At 40.5% G+C, this 27,512-nt stretch overlaps 1 protein-coding gene across 1 annotated transcript in view; it reads left to right on the plus strand.

Annotated features, from left to right (window-relative positions):
- LOC122811397 (complement C2-like) overlaps positions 1-27,512 on the plus strand; it is a 925,867-nt gene that overhangs the window by 425,047 nt on the left and 473,308 nt on the right. The window contains exon 10 of the mRNA XM_044083220.1: positions 5,132-5,266. Within this exon, the coding sequence (XP_043939155.1) occupies positions 5,132-5,266 (135 nt within the window). The remainder of the gene's footprint in view (positions 1-5,131; positions 5,267-27,512) is intronic.

Genomic DNA, 27,512 nt, shown 5'->3' on the forward strand with positions numbered 1-27,512 from the left:
CAGTAAGGAAAGAGGAAAATTCTTGTTCCCATTTTAATCATTGTTATCTGTTTATGAAATAGCTATGAAACCAGGTGAGAGATGATGTATTTAGACATTGGGAGGAAAGCTCACTGAGAAGTTTTTGATGGGAAACTGTCAAATGCCTCTGAGAGATCCAAGAAGAGTGCTGATATTAGGTTGCCATTATTTCTATTATGGCTTTTAGCATCGGCAAAGGTAATAAGAGCAGTAATTGTCTTACAGCTGGGGTGGAACCATGTTGGGTCACAAAGATTATTTTAGATAAGATATTTGAGGAGCTGGGAGTGGATACATTCTTCTGATATTTTTGATGGTGGTAGTATAGTTATGGATATAGTAACGGGAACAGCCGAAAGAAGATGTTAGTATAGTTATGGATCTGTAGTTGGATAGTTCAGTTAAATTTCCACCTTTGTAGAGTGGAATTATGAAAGATTTCTTCCAGAAGGATAGAGCATGGTTTTCTGTTAAGGGTTGGTTAATTAGTATTGAAACTGGGAAGGTTAGAGCTTCAGAAGTGTGTTTTAGGTACTCTTTTGGTAGGTGTCTGCTGCTAAGGTTATTGATTTGACTTTTTGTAGGCATTTCTTATGTTGCTATTTGAGACTGGTTGGAAAGAGAAGGATATAGTATTATTATTAAATGAGGCTGGGATTAGTGAGGGTGGTGGGAGAGCTTTGTTTAGTAAGAGAGAGTACTGAGTTTATAAAGTAGGAGTTGAATTGGGTGGGTATATTGTCTGGGTTGTTACTGGTTGTTAGTGTGGGAGTAGTTGTTTGGCCAGGGTGTGGTAGTTGGTTTTTGGAGGACCAAAATAACTTGGGATCATTTTTGGTATATTGACCGAAGATAGGCAAAGTAGTATTTTTTGTTGGTGTTTATTAACTTTTATTGCAAAATGTCTTAAATATCTAAAGTGTTAGTAGTTGGATTGAGTTTTGTTTTGGGACCATATTTTCCATGCTTTGTCTCTTTGAAGAAGAATTTGCCTGATGTCTATTGTTAATCAGTTGCAGGGTTTGACCTGACTCTCTTTGTTCTGAGTGGGGTGTGGCTTTTGAGGATGCTTAGGAAAGTATTATTGAAATGGGTTACAACATCATGTAGTGGCAGGGTCTTTAGGATATTCCAGCTGTAGTACTTGATTCTGGAGATGAAGTTGCATGAATTAAAGTATTTTATATTTTGCACCTGTTCATAGGCTACCTATTTTCATATGTTGGGATATTTTTGACAGCATAAGTTGGTAGATGGTCACTGATACTGTCAGGAAGGCATCCACAGGAATTTATGTTATTTTGTTTGTTTGCAAGAATCCAGTCTAAGACATATTTCTTGTTTGTGCATTTATGTATCCTGGTTGTATCTTTTATTATTTGTGAGAAACTAAATAGATTCATTGATGAGGTGTTTGTTTCTTTAGGGTGCCAGATTATGTTAAGATCACCCATTATAACGGTTTCATTGAGAGTATTGTTATATAGTCAGTGCAGAAGTAGTTCTGCTGTGTTATTATTTTGTCCTGGTGGGATATAAAGCCCAGTGATGCAGATGGCTTTTCTGTTGTTAAGTTTTAGATGTGCAGTGATGCATTCTCCATTGTATAATGTGAGTAAAGGGTGTGAGTAGAGGCTACATTTTAGGGAATTTTTGTATATAATTCCAACGCCTCAATGTTTTTGTTTGTTCTGTCAAATCTGAAAATGTTATAACCTGGTGGCTATATTTCATTGTCTTTTACGTGGCATTTTAGCCAGGTTTCTGTGACTACAGCTATATTAGAGTTGTAGAATGCTTGAATTCTTGGAGTTTATTGCAAATACTTCTGAGATTAATATGAAGTAGTATTATGTCAGATTTCCTTGTAGCTAGATGGGTTGAGCTTGGGGAAGATATTGATGCAGTTTTTGAAAGTAGTAGGGCTTGGGTTTGGATGGATGTCTGCAGTGAGTTTCAGATGAGTGACTAAGTGATAAAGATGGAAATACCATTTAGATTTGGATGTGTTTATAAGGAAATGGTGTATTGTTTTCTGGTTAGTTTTACATATTGGTAACTAAACAGGCTGTAGGAATTTGATGTGTGTAACTGTGATGAAATGAAAAAGGAGGATGCTGTTGTGAGTGGTGTATGGGGGTATGGGTTGGTGGGTGATTTGCTCTTTGGAGATGCAAGTTTGATAGTCATGTATGTAAGTGTGGCAAGGAGTAGTAGAGAGATTAGGTGTAGGTATGTCATTGTTGTGTGGTGTATTGTGTGTAAGATTTGTTGGAGGTTTTTGTGAGATACCAGTAAGATGTGAGTGACTGATGGGTGAAAGTATTTGAAAGTTGTATTTTTGCTTTGTTTAGAGAAAGATGTAGAAGGCAATCAAAAATCTAATGGTAAATGTTTTTTTTATTCCTTGTGTTGTTTTATCAGACTGATTGCAGGGTTTCTGCTTGCTATGTTTCTACAGAGCTGCTTAGTTTTAGGGGGAAATAGACTTAAGTACAGTATATGTCCTGAGGGTGACAAGGGAGAAAGTTGTAGGGGACAGCTGCTCAACTGAAGACAGGATAACCTATTACAGTGCATTTAATGTACTGCTTAGCATTAAAGCTGTGTGAGAAAACTGGTCCTACTGGCATACCTAATAGCAGTTGAGCATAAGTCAGTATTTTCTTGTTCTTTTAATGTTTACTCCTTGTTTAAACTTTTGAAAGTGGTGGCGTAATTGAGATGAACAAATGTCTGAGAGGTGGCTGGAAATGATATTCAAACCCCTAGCAGTAATGGGAGATGGTTAGTTCTCCTGTGTTGCGCAGTTGAAGTTCTTGGGGGGGGGGGGGCTTTAGATGAGTGCTATATGAGGTTGGATAGTGAGCAATATAGTTTTAAGCAGGTAATGCTAGTGTGATGGATGGTATGGGGTGGATGAATGTGTGGAAATGGTTCTGATATACAGCTGTTTCTTTAAGCAGATTTGTGATGTCATTAAAAAGTGGGAGGAGATCAGTGGGATTAAATGTGAGGCTCTGTGGGGTGGCTGGGGAATTGTGGATGGGAAGGAGTGGAGTGGACAACACCACCCACTAATGTGGGAGACAGTCAGTCTAGGCCTTCTCATCACCAGTGGTTCTGCACACTCAGCCCAACAAAGGTAAACACATAGCCTGAGGCAGAGTTTTGCTGTGGCTGTTAAAAGACAGAAACTGAAAGTGAAGGTACACCACCGTAAACTAATGATAAAGCAAACCCCGTAGAATGGGGAGCAGTACAGTTGCACTGCTATACCACTGGGTGCTCAAGAATGCTTAAACATGAAAGCAGCCCACATAGAAGGAGATTACATCAGTAAAAACACAGGTAAGCAATTTATGTCACTGTACATACAATCTTGGCTGGGGCAATGCTCTTAATACTCAAGCTATGTGAGAGAGGAAACAAAAACAGCTGCTACAATTACCTACAGTATATATAGCAGTAAAGTTGAAGAGAGGGGTAAATTGCAGGCGCCTCTAAATGCTGGTGTGTAACTTTTACCTTTACTGATTGTGGCTCATTAGACTTTAAAGCAGTTTCTTCCCTGCACTTGAATTCCTGTTACTCTGTAGTATTATGGATGGCACCTATTAGAAGAATAGCAAAAATTTTAAAAATTTATTATGCTGACCTATCAATGAATCCCTTCTCCTAAACACTGTTTCCAACCCTAATGGTCTAGTGAAGAGATAAAAAGACCAGGAAATTAAAGAAAGTGAAACTAAAGGAGCATGCTGCTCGCAGGTAAATAGGCCAGCTATTTGGAAAAAACATATTTAGTTGAAGAATTAGTGTGCTACTACAATGACAGACTCTATAAATATGAGTGTTATTGTGGCAAAAAAATGGGAGAATGTATTAGAAAGCAGGAGGGGATGTAAAAGTAAAAAGAAAAAGAAGAGATAAAGTTCTAAAGTTCTAGAGAAGAGAGCAGACTAAACAGGAACATCAATGCTCTCCAACTAATGCAAAACATGAGACCTATTTCAGTAACCTAGAAGAATATCTCATAACATCAAGAGCTGTTTAACAAAATATGCTTTCAGTTAAAAATTGAACGTTACTGTAAACAGTGCATTTGAGTCCTGAAGAGTAAACAATGTCAAAAACATGACTCCCTTTTTACATTTTAGCACATACATGTTGCAAAACAGTCAGCTAAGGAGCAAAATTCAACAATAAGGGAATTAACGCATTAGAACAGACAGCAATGTTGCAGTTTACAAGGGAGAATAAGAGATACTTTACAAAGTGATGACTAGTCATGTATGCATTTTACTGCAGAAATTGTAAATTCAGTGCCACAGATATTTGGAGCAGTTTCAGCATATAATTAAATAATATATTTACCCTAATAGTAGCAACTAGCGGGGAAAGCCTATTCCAAGCTATGCATCCAGAGGGAAAGGACTAAGGCAGGTAAGGCTAGTAGCATGAGAGGAGAGTACTGTATTGGTCAGTATTTACATTACTATAATCAGGTATGGGGGAAGAAAGTCAAACTAAAATAGAACCAAATAGTGCTTGACTATCAAAAGGGCCTTTCGGGTTATAAGTCACACTTCACACTAATGTGGGAGCCAATCAGTCTGGGCAATTTCAAAATAATACAGGATTTTGCACAAATCTCATTGTATAAATGGAGACCTGTAACTGAATTGTGCTCTATTCAGATGGGAAGTACCTCTATTTGGTCTTATAAGGACTTTATAGAATTTTGCAGAAGTGAGTAAAATAGTTTAGCTAATCAAGAAGGAAAAGACTGCAAAGGACTATTTTTTACTTAGTTTTCTTCTAATAGCTTAATTATTTTCATATGTATATGCTCTGTATTATTTATTGGCAAGCCATGCTCCCTGTGGGTTAGCAGCACGGGTGGCAAAGGAAGAGGACCTAAGTGAAAGACACAAGCTGTGATGAATGTAAGAGAAATGAGGGTCAGGTACCTAATAGAAATAAGCAACTGTTCTATCATCAAGTAAAAGCTGAAATAAATATTTAACTAAAAGGATATTTTAGTGCTTAAAGCAGTTATTAACATGGCATAACCATCCTATCTCTTCTCTCTCCTTTTTTCCTGAAGATGTATATGCATTTGGTGTTGGCGATGTGGATACTGAAAATCTGAATAGCATTGTGTCAAAAAAGCAAGACGAGACTCACCTTTTCATCCTTCAAAGCTCAGATGATTTAAATACCACATTTGAGAAAATGCTTGGTAAAGTACTATATGAAACTAAAAGGGTTTTGCTGGTACACCTTGTCTGTTTTTCTTGTTATTTACAAGTGAGTAGATCAGATGTGATGTGGCTTTAGTGGACTCCCTGAAACTGCAACACTCCCAGTGCAAAATATGTTCTTGTATCTCACTATCATGGTATCTGTACCTCTCAACTGTCCCTATTTTTGCAGAATGTTCCCAGCTTTGTCCTACAATTTGTCCTGTCCCTCAATTTTTGATTTTCTGGTAAATTCTGAGGATTACAGTCAGTCAATAATGCTTGTCAATATTAGTTTCATACTTCTTATTGTTCGAAAATTGTACAGTGATGTAAAACCTGTTGCTGTATTAACTTTCTAAGCAAATTAGAGTAATATTTAAAAATTGTCCTTGATTTTAGACCTTTGTCCCCCCACTGGCTTTGTCCAGAATGCTTGATTTAATAAGTTGAGAGTTATGCTGTGGTCTTCTGTTTTCTTTCTTCCCTATTAGTCTCAAATTTTTATGTACGTCTCTATATGAAAATGGACATTAACCAAAATTCATGGATGTTGTGAATTATTTATAGATTTTTTTTTCTAACTAAAGTTCAGTTAATGACATACCATACTCAGCTATGCTTTAAATCTGTAAGATTTGTTGTATTCTGAGTAGTATGTGCAGGAAAATTAATGCAATGGGTAATGCATTTGTAGCAATTCCCTGCTTCAGACATGGGAAATTCACAGTACTTGCTAAAGAGATGAAAAGTGACAAATGCAGGAGAGTGACTGTGTTTCGTTGTAGTATCATTTTGTGGGTAGTCTATTTTTGTTAGAAAATGTGAACAAAAACAATAACTCAAAATACGAACAACCATTTTTTACACTGGCTGCACTCAAACTTTTAAAAAAGAATTTTGTACATCAACAGTTTATTATGGTTAGCTGCATTTTATAAGCACAGTGGCTTGTCAGTCTACGCCAGTGACCAGATACTGTAGTCATAATATCGCTATAAGCTTAGTGGTTTAAAATTTTATGAATGCCAAAAAACTGAAGCTGTTCCAGTCAAAAGTTTCTTTACATTAACAAATTACTGAGGGTAGGAATACTCAGAAATACATAACACATTACATAGCCTTGTTGCTAGCACCACTTCTCACTGCATTATGAACAAGTCTGCTAAAACTCTACAATGGTATGAGAGCTCCAGCAAGTAGTGCTACAGCAATCTTGATGGATATCGCCACATTGAAATGTGGCAGGCTGGGAGCACAGCTCATGTAAATTAGTGATGTGGTAAGTCCCAGGGCTGTACACAGTGATTGAAATAGCATAGTACAGCAATTCAAAAATACGCTGTACTGTACAATTTTGAAGCAAAGCGATGGGAATGTATTTTGTTTTTTTATACCCACTTCTCTACAAACAGCAGATAGATATTGTAACACTGTTTGCACATGTACATGTGTGTGCATGTGCTCACTTGTGTGTGCATATGGCATTAGTTGGACTTTATGGAGTTACGTGTGTGTGTGTGTGTGTGTGTGTGTGTGTGTGTGTGTGTGTTTGTGTATGATTGTCATGGTGTCTGTGTGAATGTGTATGTGTGCATTTGTAGGTGCCTACACTAGGGGAAACACAACACACTTGTTCCAGCCGTGTTAAATGTTCCATTCAGGACATGCAAATAGGTTGTTAATTAGCGTTTGGTAAATATGAATCTGTTTTGCCATAGTGTTACTAGAGATCACTGGTGAAGTACTGGAATTCACTGTCATCATCATCAACCCTACTTTTTGCTATTTTCTACATGGGGGTCAGGGTATCATGTCAGCTGTCACCATCTCTCTCTCTATTTAATTCCACTGTCCTACCTTCTTTGACACTCATGCTTGACTTTCACAGGCCTTCTCTTACACAATCCATCCACCTCTTTGCTGGATATTTTTGTTTCCTCTTGCCTTCTTCCTGTCTGTTCCAAATCTTCTTCACAAGACTGTCTTCTGCTTTTCTGCACATGTGCCAGAACACTAAGCTGTTCTCTTTGATCTTTTCTGCAATTGGAGCTACTTTAGATTCTACTCTTGTGTCCTCATTTCTTCTTCTGTCCCATAGTGTACATCATACCACCCATCTCATGTACCTCATCTCCATCACCTCTAGCTCCCTCTACTGTTCTGCCTTTACTGCCCCGGTTTCAGTTCCATACATTAGTATGAGTCACACCACTGTTTTGTACACCTTACTTTTCAGCTTCATTGGCATTCTTCTATCATACACTACACCTGACACTCTGTGCCAGCTAGCTTTGGCCTCCTCATTCAGACTTCCCTTATCCTCAACTATCCTTCCCAGATTCTTGAAGCTGTTATCCTGTTCCACAATTGTCCCTTCTATCTCAGTTCTCAGCTTCTTCTGATTTTCTCCATTTCATCCCATGTGCCTTCAGTTTTGCATTCCATTCCCCTGTCTTTTGCTGAAGTTCTGCTTAAGTCTGCCTGAAATGCCACATCATCTACATATAGCAGTTTTGAAGAACTGTCCCCTCCAAACTGTTTGCTAATGTAGTCTATCACCAGTATGAACAGCAGTGGACTTGCAGCTGAACCTTGATGCACACCCACTCCCATGGAGAGCCTCTCTAAGAGTCTGAACACTGTTCATACTTGAGTTATTGGGTCCTTGTACATAGCTTGCACTAATTCTGCCAATGTTTTTGAGACTTTGAACCACTGCAGGACTGACCAAATCAGCTTTCTTGGGACCTTGTCATGTACTTTCTCCAAGTCTAGGAATACTCAGTTGGACTCTTTCCTCATTTCTAGCTTGTTAAGTATCTGCCTCAATGCAAACAATGGGTCAGTTGTGCTGCATCCTGATCTGAATCCAAACTGTTCATCTCCCATCTTACTTTCTACTACTCTGCATATTTGTTTAACAATCGCCCTCTCGAGAACTTTCATGCAATGTACCAGAAGTTTGATACCACTGTACTGCCCACAGTTGTGACTGTCCCCTTTGTTCTTGAACACTGGCACAAGTATGCTTATTCTTCAGTCATCTGGGATATGCCTTTCTCTCCATACTGCTATGAGGACCCTCAGCAGCCATTTCTCCCCTATTTCACACAACATTGTTATCATATCTGCTGTGACCTCATCTGAGCCTGCTACTTTCCCTGACTTCATTTTCCTTAGTGCTGTTCTTACTTCTAGGGTGGGCTCCTCCTTTTCTCTCATCATAGTCTGTGTCTGAGGCAGTACAACTTCTGTGGGGTTTTCTTCATTCAGAAGCTGCTAGAAGCACACCTTCCATCTGCCTTTGATATCCTGTGGATTGGTGAGCAGGTTGTTGCTGGAATCTCTAAACCTCAAAATGCACTCACTCGAGGCACTCCTTAAAATGGAGAACATCGACATCTGTGCAGTGACAGAGACCTGGTTCAAAGCTCCAGAGAGCACTACTGCATTACCAGCCTATAATTCATACCACACCTTTCAGCCACCTAACCTGGACCGAAGCACTAAAGGCGGAGGTGTGTCCATATTCATTAAGGATATCCACACCTCCAGGCTAGTTGCACAGCATAATGCATCCAAGATTATCCAAGTGCAACTAACTCTGGGCAAGACCGCAATTCAAATTGTAACTTGCTACAGACCCCCCACCATGACCCAGGATTCCCATTCCTCATTTCTTGACACACTGGTAAATATTAGGGTACAACCCAACACCTTAATAATGGGCGATTTCAACTACCCCATCATTAACTGGGAAAACTGCTCATGTACCAACTCTTTTGCTCAACATTTTCTGGAATTCATAAATTCCAACGCCTTGGATCAACTTATTCACACCCCCCACCAGGGGCAGCAATATCCTAGACCTGGTCATTACCAACATGGGTGACCGGTGTTCCACACCAGAGGTCAATTCCTCGTTGGTCAGATCCGACCACAAGCTAAGCATCCTAGACATCCACATCCCGCCCCCACCCCCCATTAGAGAAACTACTGTAAAAAACTTCTCCAAAGCCAACTTCACACTTCTTAAGACAGAAGTGGCAAACTTTATGACGCCCATGCAGACGGACAATAGAGGTTAGACTGCTGACTCCTACACAAATGCACTTTATAAGCACTTACATGAGTGCATGGATCGTGCTATCCCTAACAGAACCAATATGCTATCCTCCAAAAAAGCGAAGCCAATCTGGTGGTCCTCTGCCATAAACAAACTCTACAACAGAAGAAAGAAACTGTTGCAAAAAAGAGTAATCTTCCATGACTGGAGGAACTCCCTGGTCAGCCTCAGTAAGAAGCTGAGATCCCTCATAAAATCTTCCAAAGCTAGTTACGAAAACAAAACTGCCACTGACTCTGAAGACAACCACAAAGCATTCTATAGCTATGTCAAGACTCTCAATGGCAACACTCAGATCTGCTCTGAGTTACAGCACAATGACACTAAATATACAGAACCAACTGATATTGCCAACATCCTGGCAGATAGGTTCATTGCTAACTTTACCCCCCTCACTCCCCCTAAAAGGCCCATCTCTATACTGGAAGAATGCAAAGTACCTGTGATCACAGTTGCACAGGTAAAAAACATACTCTCCAAAGCCAAGAACGCAGCATCCATGGGACCTGACAATATCCCAGGCTGCGTTCTACACGAACTACAGAACAAACTTGCGCCCCACCTAAGTACCGTGTTCAATCATAGCCTCACCTCAGGCTTTGTGCCCACTGAATGGTGCGGTTATCCCACTCCACAAAGGGGGAGCCATGATGGACCCCCGAGAACTACCACCCCATTAGCCTGACGAGCCTGGTCTGCAAGGCCATGGAATTCATAAAGAAAGACATTGGTAATCTCCAAACTCTGGACCCCACCCATTTCGGGTTTGTAAAAGGCAGATCATGTCTCCTAAACCTGACAGACTTCTTTGAAACAGTCACCAAAGCCATAGATGAGGGTAAGGTGGTTCACACAGCCTATCTAGATCTCGCCAAGGCTTTCAACACCATCCCCCACTCTGGAATTATAGATAAACTCACTAAACTAGGTATAAATCCCTATGCAACAAGATGTGTTGCCAACTGGCTCATGGACAGAGCCCACACTGTGAAAGTAGCAGACTCCAAATCCGACTTCAGACCAGTGACAAGTGGAGTACCACAGGGGTCAGTCCTGGGTCCTCTCCTGTTTGGTATCTACTTCTCTGAAGTACAGGCTAACACAAAAGGTCTTTGGCTAATGAAGTCTGCAGATGACTGCAAACTAGGAGCCATAATCGAAACTCCTAACGATGTGGACATCCTACAAAAGGGCCTCACTGAGACAGATGCCTGGTGTCAAAGCCATGGCCTGAAGCTCATTGCCAAAAAGTGCATTGTCATCCCCTTTGGTAAAAACTCTGTACCCATGAACTACCACATAGGTGGTAGTCTACTTAACACCAAAAGTGTGATAAGAGACCTTGGGACACAGGTTGACAGTAGTCTCTCCTTTGATAATCACATCACTACAGTGGTCAGGAAATCCTTCTACGTGGCACACCTCATCACAAAAGGTTTCTCATCCAGAAAAAAAGAGGTCGTTGTTCCCCTCTACTCATCACTCATTAGACCCATTATAGAGTACAACGCCCCTTTTGGAATGTACCTCACAAGACATCTACAACAACTGGAAAGGCCACAGAAATACCTCACAGAGATGATTACTGGCCTCAAACAGATGCCCTACACAGACCGTCTCAAAAAACTCCAGCTTTACTCCGTCGCATATCGCCTACTCAGAGGTGATCTCTGCCTAACATACAAAGCTTTGTCAAACCCAGAGCTGTTGGACATGCTCCATTTAAAGAAATCCCAGTCCGTCCGGGCTACACGCTGTACGGACCTAAATCTTGTCACCACAATAAACAGAACATGCTGGAGGGATAGATTCCTGTCCCAGAGACTTCCCACACTCTGGAACAGACTACCTAACTATGTCAAACAGAGCTCCTCATTAGCACTCTTCAAGAAAAATCTTGATGATTGGATGGGAAATAAGAAATTCACCCCGGGGATCTCTTCTGTGGCTCTGCTCAACAGGGGCACAGGAAAATAAATTTCTTGGGTGGCGAAAGCCAGGGTACCTTTTTGAGTAGGCTTATAAAGACCCTAGGGCCAATAGCCTAGTACCTACTTATGAACCTATGAAGGGTGTCTGACTATCTTCTTTATGTTTCTGTCTTTGCCTTGCAACCTGATATAGTTTCTTTGTGCCATCTACTGAGACACTTTCCAAAAGCTGGTAAAGTGCCTGTGATGCCTTGTTGTTTGGTATTGCAACTCCTTTCTTAGCCTCTTTGTTAGCCATATTCTTTCTTAGCCTGATCCATCATTTCTATCTCCCACTTTTTCCTGCACTTTTTTTATGACTTCCTGGACTTCTGCATTCTACCACCAGCTTTCCTTATGTACCTTATTTCCATGCCTGGCTTGGCCACATATCTGTTCTGTACTCCTCACACATGCTGTTTTCAGGTGCTGCTATTCCTTTTCATCTCCACCTATTTCTGTTTCTTCCTGAGGTGCCAGAGCCCTAAGTAATTCCTTGAACTGTTGTGCTTTCTCTCCAGTCAACTTTCAAGTATTCAGCCTGGTCTCTTTAGACATTATAGCCTTCTCAGACCACTGCTTGGAGCTGACTGTGACCACCGGTGGTTTATACTGTGGAGTGTTTCACTGGGGATGACTTTGGTATCACTCATTATAACCCAGTGCTCTTTCCTTACTAGGAGGAAATCTGAGGTGCATGTTGGCCACTCTTATATGTGATCTTGAGACTATCTCTTTCTGAACCTAGTGCGGGCTACTGTCTACCCATTTGCCAAACAAAATTGCACTGAAATTGTAATGGCATTATCTTCTCTAAGCATCCCACCTAAGTTACTGACTGATAGATTTTCTGTAACTTAGTGGCCAGAAGCAAGATATGTGGTTACGATGAATGCAAAAAATAAGAGATAAGGATCTATAGACAAAGATGTTAAAGAGATAACATGAGATAATGTGATGAGAAACAGGATGGCATGATGAAAAATAGCAGAACAATGTCACCTTTTATACCTAAATGTTGCTGCAAGAATGTAATAAGTAAGACGTTAATTATATGAAGAAGCGGTACTTTTCCGTTATCAGGGCAACAATTGTAAAGAGTTGTTAGAGTGTTAAAACGTGCTCGCAATGATTTCACAGTGAATGTTTTGTATTAGAATACCTACAAAAGGTTTGCTCTCCCTTTGTGAGTGTTAGTAATCCCCCTCCCTGAAAGAATTGCACTTTATACGCTGTACTTTCTGTTTTTAAAGCGTAAATGCACACACTGTCAACAAACAGAGCACTAGCGGTTGCTTAGGTGGAGTTATTTTCACTTCTGAAGGTGTAGCAGACAGTACACCCCAGTGCAAACTGGCTCGCAACGATGCCCTCAAGTGTTGCTGAATGAGTGTCACAGGAGTCTCACTGGAGCCTGCACTTGATTGTTTTAATTTGTAGCATGTCTTGACTGATAGGCAAAGAGTTGTCCGGGACACACTTCCGTGAGAGACAAGAAGATTGAAAATAGTAGCATGCAGATGGGACAGTGTGTCTGAAGCCCATGAGACCGCAGTTCTCAATGTTCCTCAGATTTTTTATTTATTTATGTTTTTGGCAGAAGAAAGCCTGACGTGAGCGGATGTTCCATTTCCATCATGCATAGAAAGCATTTTACGCAATTACATTACAACCTGTATTTTTTGCCTAAATTTGGGCTGGGACTTTTTCACTGACACTGCCATCACAGTTGCTTAACAGCAGTAATGATGTGTACACATTTTCTTTAACAGTATGTTGTAATACATACTTTTAAAAGGTTTCCTGATTTTCACCTTAAAATTTAGTTTGATCTTCTGTTAAATCACTGAGAGGCCTGAAGTCACTCAGTATACACCATCACACAATGACGTCGTCAGTGCAGCACTCTTTACAAGTGTTGCTCCGATAACGGAAAAGTACCGAAGAAGCTAATGCCAGTAAAAGTAGGTTTCAATCACCAAGAAAATTATTAAAAAATAAGTACAGAACTTAGAAACAAAACCAGGAAGCGTCACCAGCAGCTGAAGTATTAATCCTTTATTAGGAACAAACACCACACTTAAAAAACAAGCGCTTTCGCTCGGTGAAATACCGAGCTTTTTCAAGTTTCAAGAACTTGAAAAAGCTCGGTATTTCACCGAGCGAAAGCGCTTGTTTTTTAAGTGTGGTGTTTGTTCCTAATAAAGGATTAATACTTCAGCTGCTGGTGACGCTTCCTGGTTTTGTTTCTAAAAAATAAGTATAAAATAATGATGTTAAGTATGGACATATTCAGAAGCATACAGTGCACTGGGCAAGCCTCTTTCCAGTAGATTTGCACAGTGTGTTATTTTTCTGATTCAGATACATCTGTAGCTGTACAGCAGTATGCAATAGTAGGTAGGTTGCATTGCAACAGCTAACCAGATATCACAGCATGCAAATGCAGCAGTCTTTATTTACCCACACTTGGAAGCTCTTGATGTAAATTTGTTGGCATCCATGTCTTACACACATAGTAAGCTGGTTATGATCAGATACCCAATCATAATTCTCTATATAATGCCTTGTTATTTGAATAAATAATTAGCATCTCATTCAAACCTAACTAACCAATGAGATCAGTGACTCATTAAGACTTAACTAACCAATGAGATCAGTGCAAGTTACATCTGTAGGAAAATTGTCTTTCAAGGGCAGTGTTAAGAATTCTTACTTTTATTATCTGCCTCAGCATCATTGGTTCACTTGCTTTAGGAATTTGGGTGTAAAACAGTTTTAATTGAACTTCCCAATATTCTATAGAAAAAATATGAATGAGGAAAAAAACATATAAAATAGAAGGAATTTTAAATAAAATTAAAAAAAACTGGATGATTTTAAATAAACTAATATCATATCACTTGATCACTGCCACAGTACAGATTAAAACAATTTATCCCTGTCTACCTCTAGTAAATACTCAATAAAATAAGTTAAAGATCATTCTCACGTGTTGCAATTGAAACACTATCCTTACAAAAGCTGAGCCCTTCTATTTTCATTAATATGATCTCATGTCTTACTACATATTGCCAACCCTCTGGAGCCAAAAATCTCACTTCTTTTTATGTATACTATTTTTCCCACCTGAGACCTTCCAAATTATAGGCCTCTTATGATATTCTCTAGATTTTGAAACCCCACAGGGCTTGGTTGCTTATATCTTTTTGTAATAGCTCTTTTTGTCTGTCTAGTTGGTTCAGGATGTTACATAGTCATACCTTCAATTTTCAACAGCAATTGTAATTGCAATAAAATACATTAGGAAACTTTTTTAAAACAGTTACTCTGCAAGCACATTTAAAAAATGTTAAGTACTTTCAAAATTAACATTGTACTGAAAAACTGAAGTATCAATACTCTTAGGGACATTTATCAGTTTTCTAAGCAGGCTTAGAAGTAAAAGTACATTTCATGTTTTCTTGCATTGTATGTAATCAGTTACTTTTCTGTGTACACACATATTTTGCCCTATAATTCGCTGACTTGCAGAAAGCATTATGTTATTTCACAATACACACAGTCTTCTAGGAAACATGCTCCCTTTTTAGTTGTTTGTGACCTCTTGGTGTAAAGTCTGCTAAAATCATAATTATTTTTGGTTGAATACCTGTTTGTAAGTGTTATGACTTGGATGAAAAAACAAAAAATAAGTTATCAGAGTAAGGTAATAACAATGTGTAAAGTCTAATTTAAGTACAGCTCTCTCTACTTTTTGTTGCTGTAGGACTCAATTTATTTCACAGAATATGGTTCAAGATTATAAATTAATAAATTATGCTTTCTCTTGCATGTCCTATAAAAAGAGACTTGACTTTCTGGAAGATGCATTCCTGACATGTTTCTCTGAATCTGCAAGCCTTTTTTTTACAAATACTCTGCCTGATGGCTTTATCTGGTCTGTCTCTTGTCTGACTGTCAGACAAAACCTTGTTCCTAAATTTATAACCTGGGATTCAGAAACATTAGTCACATTGCAGATGGCAGTTGTAAACAATTACCGGCCACATACATGGTTTGTGTGATTCAGGGACACACTCAGTATGAGAGGTAGAATCCAAGCAGCAGAGATGCTCATGGTGTACACTAATACCTGTATAATTAGATGCTAATGAATAACAATATTAAAGTGAAAGGCTGTGTACATGCAAATGAGATAAGACGTGATGTCGGAGTGATTCAGAAATGTAAAAAGGCATGATCTGGTGATCTTACACTTGTGATAATGACCATGGATAAAATGCTTGCATTCATGCAGAGGAACTGAAGAAAAGTAGTAAGAGCTGCCATAGTATTATCTAATTTGCATCTGCAACAGGCTATAATTGCCACTAGTCTACAAGCCATAGGTGCTATGTCATCTAACTACACATAACATTTCAAGGGGACTCCACAATACCGACACTATGTAATGGTACTGAGTAGATTGGGGCACCATACAGTAACTAGTAGATATTTGTCAGCATTATCTACAGGCCCTTTTGTGTTGTGGACTACCTGTTCCAGTGGATACCCAAGTATGTGTGGCTTCACACACACTAGATAACCAGGGACCTTTCAGTAACCAAATGGGGACACAATGACTGTACCTCAGGCATCTGCATTGAGAATACTCCATCAGTTTCTCAATACCATGCTATAGTATATGGAGAAGCATATGCGGTTTTCAAGTACCATGGAAGAGAGAGCCAACACTATGTGGGACATCTGTGATATAGCCCATTTCCCTGAGATACTGTAGGCCATAAATTGCACCCATATTGAAATACAGGCCACATTTGGTGACCTGGAAAGAAGGTATGTGAACCAGAAAAGGTATATTTCCATTAAATGCTAAGTGGTCTGCAGTGCACAGAGTATCATACACAAAGTGTCTGCAGTCCACCCAGGCAGTTACCAAGGCTCCCACATATGGCACAAATGTGAACTTTACTAAAGGTTTGTAAGGGGTGACTTCCCCCAGGGCCATCTTATTGGCAATGCCAGATATGTGCTAGGGCCCTGGCTGATGGAACCCATCAGAAATCCACAGATCAGATATACAATTATGCCCTATCACAAACCATGGCCATTGTAGAGCATGTGTCTGGGTTGGTGAGGGCACAGTTTTGCTGCCTGGATATATCTGGTGGGGGGGTCTATATCATTTTGTTAAATCCCACATCAGTGAATACCTCTCAATTGCATACCTATTAATAAAAGCTCCTATTCAGCGAATTTACTTTTCAGTGAAATTTTTTCTAGGGCAAACCAATGCTAGGCTACCCTTGCAGACATGAACAAAATCATAAAACTTAACATCTACCCAGGTGGGGGGGGGGGGGCTACACCCCCCCACTCCCCCCAACTAAATACACAGTGGGGAAAAGAGTAAATTCCTGATGGTGGCCAACCGTTGTTTTTCTCTAGGAAAACTTCTGCTGAAAAGTCCATTTGCTGAATAGGAGCTTCAATAAATAGGTGTTCAATGAAGAGGTATTCGCTGATGTGGGATTTGACAAAGTGCTATAGAGCCATTCGGTTGTGCCCTGCAGTATGACTCTGGTACATGTGCTAACATCTTTTCAGTGTGTACAGTGAAATTATAAGTTATGTACATAACCTGGCATCTGTGTTGCCCATTTTCATTCTTCCTCACTAATGGGTTCATATCTGGCTCGGACGCATATACTAGACTTTGGATCCAGCTTTCAAGCACCTCCATCTGCCCATAATGCTCTACTTCATACTCAATGCCTCAGATCTTGTTTGCTGCCTAATCTCCCACTTGTCCAAGAGAGAAATAGGATAGGCAGAAATAAAGACAGGGCTCAAACCTGGAACAGTGGTTTCCAAACACAGTCCAATAGGTTCTTCCAGAAGAAAAAAGGATCATGGATGGATGGAAGGGAAGGTGAGGAAGAATGAAAATGGACAACACAGATGACAAGTTATGGTGCGCACATAACTTTAACAGAGTCCCCAGCTATGTAGACCTTGGGTGGCCCTCATGGAATGATATTCTGGAGTACTGTTGAACCAAAGAAGGCTCTATTTCTAGATATGACATCCGATTTGTAATCTGAGACAAAGGTATGAGCCTTGGACCATGTGGCTGCTGCACAAATGTCGTCAATAGATGTCCTTGACCAAAAGGCCATTGAAGTAGCCAAGGATCAAATTGAATAAGTTCGGGAAGGTCTTGGTAAAATTAAACCTTTTTGAGAATAAATCATTGAAATGCAGTCTGTAATCCATTTAGCTAGGGTAACTTTAGAGACTGATTGACCCAGGTGATTTGAGGAAAAGGGTACGAAAAGCTGATCTGACTTTCTAAACTGTTTTGTTCTGTGAAGATAAAAACATAGTTGTCTGTGCACATCAAGGAGGTGTAGCATGTACTCTCCCTTATTAAAAAAATTCAGAGAAAAAGGCTTTTAAATGAATGGATTGGTTGATGCTACTTTCAGAAGCCACTTTAGGTACAAAGGAAAGGTAAGTCCGTAGATAAACCCTGTCTTTATGAAAAACAATGTAAGGAGGTTTTGCTGATAGAGCCTGGAATTCAGAAATTCTTTTTGCTGAAGTTATAGCTACCAAGAAGGCCATTTCCATGATAGAAATTTTAGATCATATTTGTCTGATGGTTCAAAGGACTTCTGAGTTAAACCCTGAAGAACTAAAATAAGGACCTAAGGTGGTGAAGGATCCTTTATTGGAGGTCTGAGAAGAAAAATGCCCTTCATAAATGCTTTACACAATCTGGAGGAAGCCAGGGAGAAGGATTTATTTCCTGAATGGAAATTTGAAATTGCTGCCAACTGAAGTTTAATTGCAGAAAAACTGGCCCCTTCTTTAAAGAGTTGCTAGAAATAGAATAGCAGAAGTTGGAACCAAAAAAGGGTCGATGTTCTGGTCAGAAGCCAAAATAAAAAAACTTTTCCATTTGCTTCTAAAGACTTTCTTACTAGGAACCTTTTGGGAAGCCAAAATAATATCACAAACTGGAGAACAGAGCCTGGACTGTCTATTATTGGAAGTGGAGAAACCATGCAGTTAACTTTAGGATGTTGAGGTTGGGATGTTGAATCCCTGATGGGTGAGATAAGAGATCCTGAACAGGCTTCGGTATCCATGGAAGATAAGGAAGATGAGACTGCAGAAAGGGGAAACATACTTGCCAAGACAAAAAGGGGGCAATGAGGATTACTGAGCTCTTCAGCCTGCTTGCTTTCTGTAAAAATGTTGGAATCACTGGAAGGGGAGAGTAAGCAAGAAGGAGACCCAAGGGCCAAGCATGAAACAGATCATCTCTCAGTGACACCCCCTGAGGGGGGATCAGAGCAAAGTACTTGCTGCACTTGTTGTTGAGAGGGGTGGCAAATAGGTTGCAGCAAGGTTGGCTCCAATGCCTGAAGATCATATTTGCTACCGACTGATTGAGAGACCACTTGTGAGGTATCAGAAAAGTCTGCTTACTTTGTCTGCCAGGATGTTGGTTTTCCCTGGGATGTACATTGCGATTAGAAAGCAGTCTGAAGAGATCACCCATTCCCAAGTTCTCATGGCCTCTCTGCATACAGGGTAAAACCAGGTTCCTCCTTGCTTGTTGATGTACCAGACTACTGACATGTTGTCCTTCTGAATTACAACAGTCCCCAGTGGGAGAGGGTCTTGAAATGCTTGCAATGCTAAAAGGACTACCCTCTGTTCTAGGATGTTGATATGCAATTTGGTCCCTTGGGGGGGGAAACCACATGCCTTGGAAAATCTTTCCCAAGAAATGCCCTCCCCTCCCTAGTTGGGAAGCTTTTGTGGTCACTCTGGCAATTGGATTCGGAAGAACAAAAGGTCTGCCCAGAAAGAGAACATCGGACTGAATCCAGCAACAAATGTGATTCTTGTAAATCAGGGTGAGTTTTATTTGAAAAGACAGGGGTTGATGTAGAATGGACTACTGTACAGCTAAGGTCCAGTGGAGAATTTGCATAAAGAAGCATGCTAGGGGAAGCAGTATTATGGCAGTTGACAGATCCCAGTGCTCAAAGCAGTAATTTTGCTGGAAGGGAAGGATGAGAAAGGATATCCTGGACCTGATGTTTTATAGAAGTAATGCAGTGGAGAGGTAAAGAAGCCACCTGAGACATAGTGTTCAAAAGCCTTCTGATGAATTCCAGGTTCTGAACTGGAGCAAGCTTTGATTTGGTAAGACTGATTGAGATGCCCAAGGTGTTGCAAATCTAGAGCAAATACTCCCTGGCTTGTTGACATTGATGCCTGGAGGGGGCAGTGAGGAGCCAATTATCTAGATATGGAAACACCTGGAATCCTCTGAGCCTCAAGTGAACTGCCACGCATCTGGTAAGCACCTGGGGGCTGTGGTGAGTCCAAAGGGCAGAACTCTGAATCGGTAATGATTGGTTCCCAGTTGAAAGCTAAGATGTCTTCTGGATCATGTCTATTTTTATATGATAGTATGCATCCTGAAGGTCTATAGAGCACAACCAGTCATCCTTGTACAAAAAGGGTGGGAAGGATGGACTGAACCGTGACTATCCAGACCTTTGCCTTCTTTACATACTGGTTCAAACTGCTTAGATCCAAAATGCATCTGAGGTCCCCTCTTTTCTTTGAAACTAAAAAGAAATGTGAGTAAGTTCTGAATCCTATCTGGTCAGGTGGGACATCCTGGATGACTCTTTTTTGTAGCAGCTTTTGTATTGGTTGTGCTGCTTCCCTCCTCTGACTGGGTGGAATATTGGGAAATGTCTTTCTTTGACAAGGAGGAAGAAGGGAAAAGGGTATGTAGTAGCTTCTGGATATTATTCTTAGCATCCATAAATCTGTTGTGATATTTGTCTAGGTACAAAAAGAATCGACCTATGGCTGCCTCCAGAGTTGGACAGTCAGGCAGTGCTTCAGGAGCACAGATAGGGTCTGTCCGAAAAGGAATATCTAAAGCCCTGGTTCTGTGGACCTCCTCTGCCTCTAGGGCAAGATCTATCATTAAAATTTTTTCCTCTGCCTCTGGAGGAATTATCCCCATGAATCCTGGAAAGGCCCCTGAGACTTACGGAACCACATCTTCTTACTATCTCGTTGATTTCTTGAGAAGGTCCGTTGATGGGTAGAAAAGTTGGTTCCCACAGCAGCGTCTTTCCTTCTTGTTTGCTGTGGGTAAGCATGTCCTTAACTGATGGCCCAAACAAGAAAGTGCCATCAATAAGGTCATTAACCATATAGGTGGCAATCCACTAAGCACAGAAGAGGTTATCAGGCACCTGGGGACCCAGGTTGACAGTGGCCTTTCTTTTGACACTCACATTGCTAAAGTGGTTAGAAAGACCTTCTACATTGCCCACCTGATCATGAAGGGATTCACATCCAGATCTAGTGAGGTCATTGTTCCCCTGTACTCTTCACTTATCAGACCAATGATCGAGTACAATGCCCCATTCGGGATGTATCTCACCCGACATCTGCAGCAATTGGAGAGACCCCAAAAGTTCCTCACCAAAAGGATAAAGGGACTCCAAAATCTGTCATATGCTGCCAGATTGAAGAAACTCCAGCTCTATTCAGTCGCATACCGTCTGCTCAGAGGTGACATGTGCCTGACATACAAGGCCATGTCCAACCCGGAATTAATGGACATGCTCCACCTCAAAAAATCCAAATCCACCAAAACCACTAGAGCAAGCGACTTAAACCTTAGCACGGATATAAATAGGACGTGCTGGAGGGATAGATTTATCACTCAGAGACTCCCTATGCTGTGGAATAAAATCCCGGTCCATGTGAGGCAGAGCACCTCGCTGACTCTGTTCAAGAGAAATCTAGACCTGTGGATGGGAGATCGTAGGTTTAAAATCACCAAATAGACCAGCAAGGCAGAAACGAGTTCAATATTCATTCATTTATTTTGTACTCAAACAGACTAGTTTCGGCAAAAACTGCCTTCTTCAGTGTAGGACGTACAACCAAGTTCCTTGTCCACAGCCATTTAAATACAAACCATCAGCCAATAAGGCAGAAAAACTCATGAATATCAATGAGATAAGAAAAGTGTTTGAATCACAGTAAACAGAATGTGACACTACAGTGAAACACACTAATATTGAGACATATAACCAAAAAAATAATAAACTAAAAAATAAACTAAAAAATATAAGACACGCTTAGAGTAATGTAATATGGCAATAATATATAGGAACATATATAATTTTTATAGCCATAAGCAAAATCTATTGCACAAATGTTTGTCCATATAAACCATGACAATTGAAAATGTCAACTGCCAATATAAGCATAGTTCAGCAACTCAAATCCACCATAATATTAATAAAATCAATTATCCAATTGTTATTACTCACAAGATGCAAAAAGAGCACCTCTTAGGACACTGTATCCCTAAATAACCTAATAACCATGAATGAATGTACAAGGATAGGGTAAACTAAAGTAACTAATGTGAATATGTATATGGTTAAAGGACCATACACAACATCCCCTAAACATATAGTTATCCATTTAGACCATAATAGTTACACATATCAACCACCTATATTATGTTGATCCATCAACCCCGATCCCCCATACCAAGGTTGCTGTTGGTTAACAAACATATTTTGAGTATCAAAAAGAGAGGAATCAAACCAAGCCAACCTAGAATATATATATCAGATCAAATACCCATATATCATATGTTTCTTGAAATCAAAATAATTCCAACCTAAATGACAAAATCAGTCAGCAGGATGGTTGAAACATAGACATAATCTCCTATAGATGATCGTTTAAGCCCGGATGGAATAAACCCCCCAGGGTTGTGATCCAATACCTCTCCTTTTGATCCAATAAACCATGCCAACCTTGTTTGTTAGTTCTGTCCCCTGAAATACGATCTATGACCATAAAACTAAATTTAGCCTGTGGATGTTTACATGTATGTTGATATAGGGCACTGGTCTCCTTATGGTTCCTGACATCACTACGATGTTCATTCATTCTGCATCTTAAAGCTCTGGAAGTTTGGCCCACATAAAATGCCCCACAATAACAAGAAGCAAGGTACACCACCCAATCGCTACTACAATTACCAAAAATCTTGATGTTAAAGATCCTGCTGGTATTACGACTGGAGAATTCCTTAGATCTAGGCATGAATGGACAGGAGCCACAGTGACCACAGGGAAATGACCCAAAAAGTTCATCACCATATAGCGTGAGTTGTTTATAAATAGTACCCCCACTTGCCATATGTTTGTAATGTGACAAATAAGAGCCTAGGGTTTTTCCCCGCTTATATGAAAACTGACATCGTGGTCCCAAAATGGTTCGCAACTTGTCATTGGCCAGTAAGATATTCCAATGTTTATTAATTATGTTCCTGACCATGTTAATATTTCTCCCATAGGTTGTAATAAACCTGACACAGGTATTCTGAGATGATTGATTTTTATCTCTATTGCGATATTGTAACAACTCTTCCCTCTTTATGCAATTAGCTCTACTTTGGGCAGACCCAATATCATGTCGATCATATCCTCTATTAATAAACCTCAGACTGAGATCCCTGCTGGCCAATTGGTATTCCTCATCATTAGAACTAAGACGTTTGATACGTATATATTGAGATATCGGAATACTTTTGATGGTATGACGGGGATGTAAGCTGGAAGCATGTAGCAAGGTGTTATACTGTGGGTACTTGCGGAACACTTTAGTAGACAAGGTATGGTCTGGATTCCTATAAACAGTGACATCCAAAAAATTGATAGTATTTTTATCATAAGTCACAGAGAATTCAAGTCCCCATACATTGTCATTAAGATATTCCACAAATTCCTGCAAGTACCCCACATCCGCACGCCACACCAGCCAACAGTCGTCCAGATAACGTCTCCAGATATCCATCTCCACCTGAAAGATGTTATGTGATGTATCATATATCATGTATTGTTCAACATAGGCCATAAATAGATCAGCATATATGGGAGCAAAAGATGCTCCCATAGCTGTTCCTTGTAATTGCCAATAACATTGGCCTTGGAAATACAATACATTCTTATTGAGGACATGTTCAGTCATACAGATTAATAGGGTATTAAACCCTGGAGGATATAGATTTGCCCTTTCTAACCAATATTGGATAGATTGCAACCCTGCCCAATGTGGTATGCTCGTATATAATGATTTTACATCTAATGTGCATAAATACCAATCAGGTTCCAATTGGGTATCCCTGATTAGCTGTAAGAATTGTGTGGTGTCCTGCAATCTAGATCTTATAAGGCCTAGTAATGGTTTAAGATATTTGGTCAGGAAGGCCGATAGGGGTTCTGTCAGAGAGCCAATTCCAGAGACAATTGGTCGTAGATTTACCCCGGGAATCATCTCTGGGTCACTGCTGGACAGAGGCACAACAAACTAATGGGCACAGTATTTTTTCATATAAGGGGTGGCGTAAGCCACAATAATTTGGGCTAGGCTTATAAATGCCTTAGGGCAGATAGCCTAGTATAAACCTATGAACCTATGAACAAAAGATGTCTTGAAAGGCTTGGCAAAGTGGCTTAGTCACATCCAGGCATATCTGTTTATGGCTATTCCTGAACCGGTTGCTAGTGAGGTACCTTCAGCTGTATAAGAGATTGGCCTCATTGAAGCATTCGAAATAGACAAAAGAGTGGCCAGCTCAGAGGAACTCTTTTTGAAATCCTCAGCAGACATGGACTCAGAGAGTATTTGATAGTTCTTTAGTCAAATCTCAATGTAGCCTAGTACAATGTGCCAGATAATTAAGTGACCTCAGAGCAAAGGTACCTGAGGTGAACACTCACTATCCAAATCTGTCCAATGGTCTGGATTCTCTGTTCGGTGGATGGACAGAAGAGCTCTGCTCTGCTAGCTCTTTCTTAGTGGTTGTCGCCACCACCACCATAGCATCAACAGGAACTCCTTTGCTCCAGTGGGATCTTTCCAAAGAAGGGGCAAAAAACTTTTCCAGGTGCTTGGGAATGGTCTTGACATTGTCCGGTTCCTTCAATGCCTAGCAGAAAACCAGATCAATAAGTTTGTCTGCCAGGGGGTGGGTCACCCAAGACATAGATTGTCCAGAATCAAAAGCCTCCAGGAACACCAATTCTTCAGGAGAAGGAGTTTGGGACAGCCAACCACCTTTCTGCTTAAGGATTTCTAGAATATCTGCAAAGGAGATGTCATCAGGTGGCAATCTGAGGGATCCTTCTCCCTCATCAAAATCAGTGTAATCTGTGAGAGACTCCATGGGGAGTTTGTGTGTCTCCTCTTACACGTACTCTTCCGAGGGACCTCCTATGTGGGATGTTCAGGAGAGGTGTTGGAAGTGACAGGAAGTTCTGCTAGTGGAACTGTCTGGAAATTAATTGGAACTGGCTGTCCCTGTGGAGTAGGTCTGATGGACTCAGATCTCAGAGACAATGAGGGAAAGGGGTAGAATCCAAAACATGAAACAATAGTTGTCTATGGAGAGAAAAAGCCCTTCCTACCACCTTGAACACTGAGGGACCAGGGGGAAACCCTTTCCTCCCTCCTCAGAGCTGAAGCTTCCAATGAAGGTAGGTTAGGGCCACCCCTGGATCTGAGCTCAAGGGGAGAATCAGATCTGAGCTGTCCAGGGCCAAAGTTCCAAGAGGGAGGGACGGATCTGACAAAAATGCACTGACATCTCGGCTCAGCGAACCGCTCTGATCTGAGGGTATTGGAGCAGGATCAGTCATGGAAATCATCAGAGTGGAAGAGGTAAGTCTCCTCAGATCTGACTCCGAACCTCTCAGAGATTTCAGATCCTGGGACTCTGAAACCTTGGGTTAGATCAGAGAAGGAGAAGTAATGGGCCTTGTAGGCATACTCACAGATCCAGTAGGGGACTGAACTGGCAAAACCCCCATCTGGATCTGAGTTCTGAGGAATTTACGCATCATCCTATACACATCTGCCTCTGACAGACTTCTGGAAGACCTAGAAGATGCTGTGGAAGGGGGCCAAGATTGTTTCTTCAGAGAATGGAATAAATGAAAGGGTGGGGAAAGAGAAAGAGGTTTAACAGCATACTTTGGAGTACGGCTTCTACGAGATGTACTGATTCTTAGATACAAGGGCTTAGGATCCAAAGAAGTAGAAGGTAATGGAGATATCACTATAGGGGCTGAACCTTTTTGATCCAAGGATGACTTAGGATCCCTTAGGAGGGAATGCCAATAGGTTTAGGATCTGAGAAGGTTGGATCTGAGATGTTTCTAATCTTTTCTATCAGCTCCAATGAAGCTCTTGGGGACTTTAGAGGAGACTTTTTTCTGGAATCTGAAGAAACAGATTTTGGAGTTTTTGAAGGGGTTTGAGCCCCAGAACTAGCAGGAAGTAAGCCTTATGGATGAGCTTATTTCACCTGGCAGCCAATGCTCTCAGTTTAAAAGTAGAGCCTTCTGAACAGGTGATCTGGTCCAAAACAATAAACACACTTCTTGTGGGCATCTGAGTTTGGGATCTTATACCCACAAGAAGTGCATGTTTTAAATCCTGTTGGTTTCTCTGACACAACTCCAGGAGAGAAGAACAAACCCTGAACTAACAACAAAAAAAACAACAAGAGTAACCTTTTTAACCAAAAAAGGAAAAAGAAGAATGAAAATACCAACTATGGTAACAGAGAAAATACCTTTAAAATTAGGTAACAAGGTACCAACAATGGTATGAAGACTACTAAATAGTTAGTAGAAAAGAAGTTATCAAAGAGTCATAAAGAAATCCCTAATGCCAGCGATCACTAGGAGGGAGGATGTAAGAATAAATTCTAAAGATTATAGAAAAACAAGAGAAAATTTAATACTCAATCATAAGTAATAAATTTACTTGCGATGCTTGAGAGTGGAACCTATGTCTAATCACAATGGTGGCAAATGAGATCTGAGGCAATAGGGATGGAGAAGAGCATTACAGGTAGAGGGAGGAGCTCAACAGCTGGATCCAAAGTCTAGTATATGTAGCTGAGTTGGATCCGAGGATCGGAACCGAACCCATTAGTGAGGAAGAATGAGAAGGACAACATTAGATCACAGTATGATACTTAATATGCAGTTACAGCTGGGAGTGAAAATGCAGGTGGAACTTTCTCCCAGCACACCAGGCAGTTAAAGCTGAGCCAAATGAGGAGTCAGTGGAGAAGTCAGAAGCAGAGGATGAACATATAAGACGGAGGTGGACGCAGTGTGCATTAATACTAGCAAAGAAGCAGCAGCTTGCACACAGCTGTGGCCCATAGCTCACCATACACACTACAGCAAAAATGATGCATATAAACCCAACATCAGACAGTGCTTACCTATGCAGAGTTTGGACATACTGTGCATCAGAGATGGGCAACCCAAGTAATAGCAGAAAAGGCAAAACACAGTTATTATCATTTGCACAGCTGGGGGTGAGACTGCAAGTATGTAATGTCTTCTACAGAGAAATGTGTTAGTGCTGTAACTGAACTTTTCTTCTGTAGTTTGTATAAGATGCATGGTTTGGATGCATGAGGCAAAAGGGGTTGTAGTGGTGTGGATCTGTGTATGCTGTACTGTGTCTTGAATTAGTGGAGAGGCCCAGGGCATGTTTTGTAGATAGTTCAACATCCCATGTGTCCCCTACCATGATAGCTGTGTCTACCAGGAGGTGCATAAAAAATACCACAGCCCTGGCTAGATGTAGGTGTGCTGCATAACAGTTACTATTGTCTGCTACCAAATATGTCCCTGCTGAGATTAGCATGATGTGAGGAAAATGAAAGCTATGTGCTCACCATAACTATGTCTCTGATCTGTGTTGTCCATTTTTAACTTTCATCAACTGATGGGTCTCGGATCCAACCTCGGATTCAGTTTGGCCACATTTACTTAGACTCTTGCATCTGACTCTCATGCTCCTTCCTTTACCCATAATTCACCAGAACCCTGTAGTACCTCAGACTGAGTTTGCTGCCCCAAAAGCAGAAAGATTAATTACAGGCTAATAGAGAAAGATATCCAATAGGAAAGAAAGGAGGTCAAACCTGGAACAGTTTCCATATTCATTGTCTGGTCAGTCCCAGAGTAAAAAGGGAAG

This window comes from Protopterus annectens, chromosome 9.part0, assembly GCF_019279795.1.
Source record: "Protopterus annectens isolate FY-2018-M chromosome 9.part0, PAN1.0, whole genome shotgun sequence".
In the NCBI taxonomy this organism is placed as follows: Eukaryota; Metazoa; Chordata; order Ceratodontiformes; family Protopteridae; genus Protopterus; species Protopterus annectens.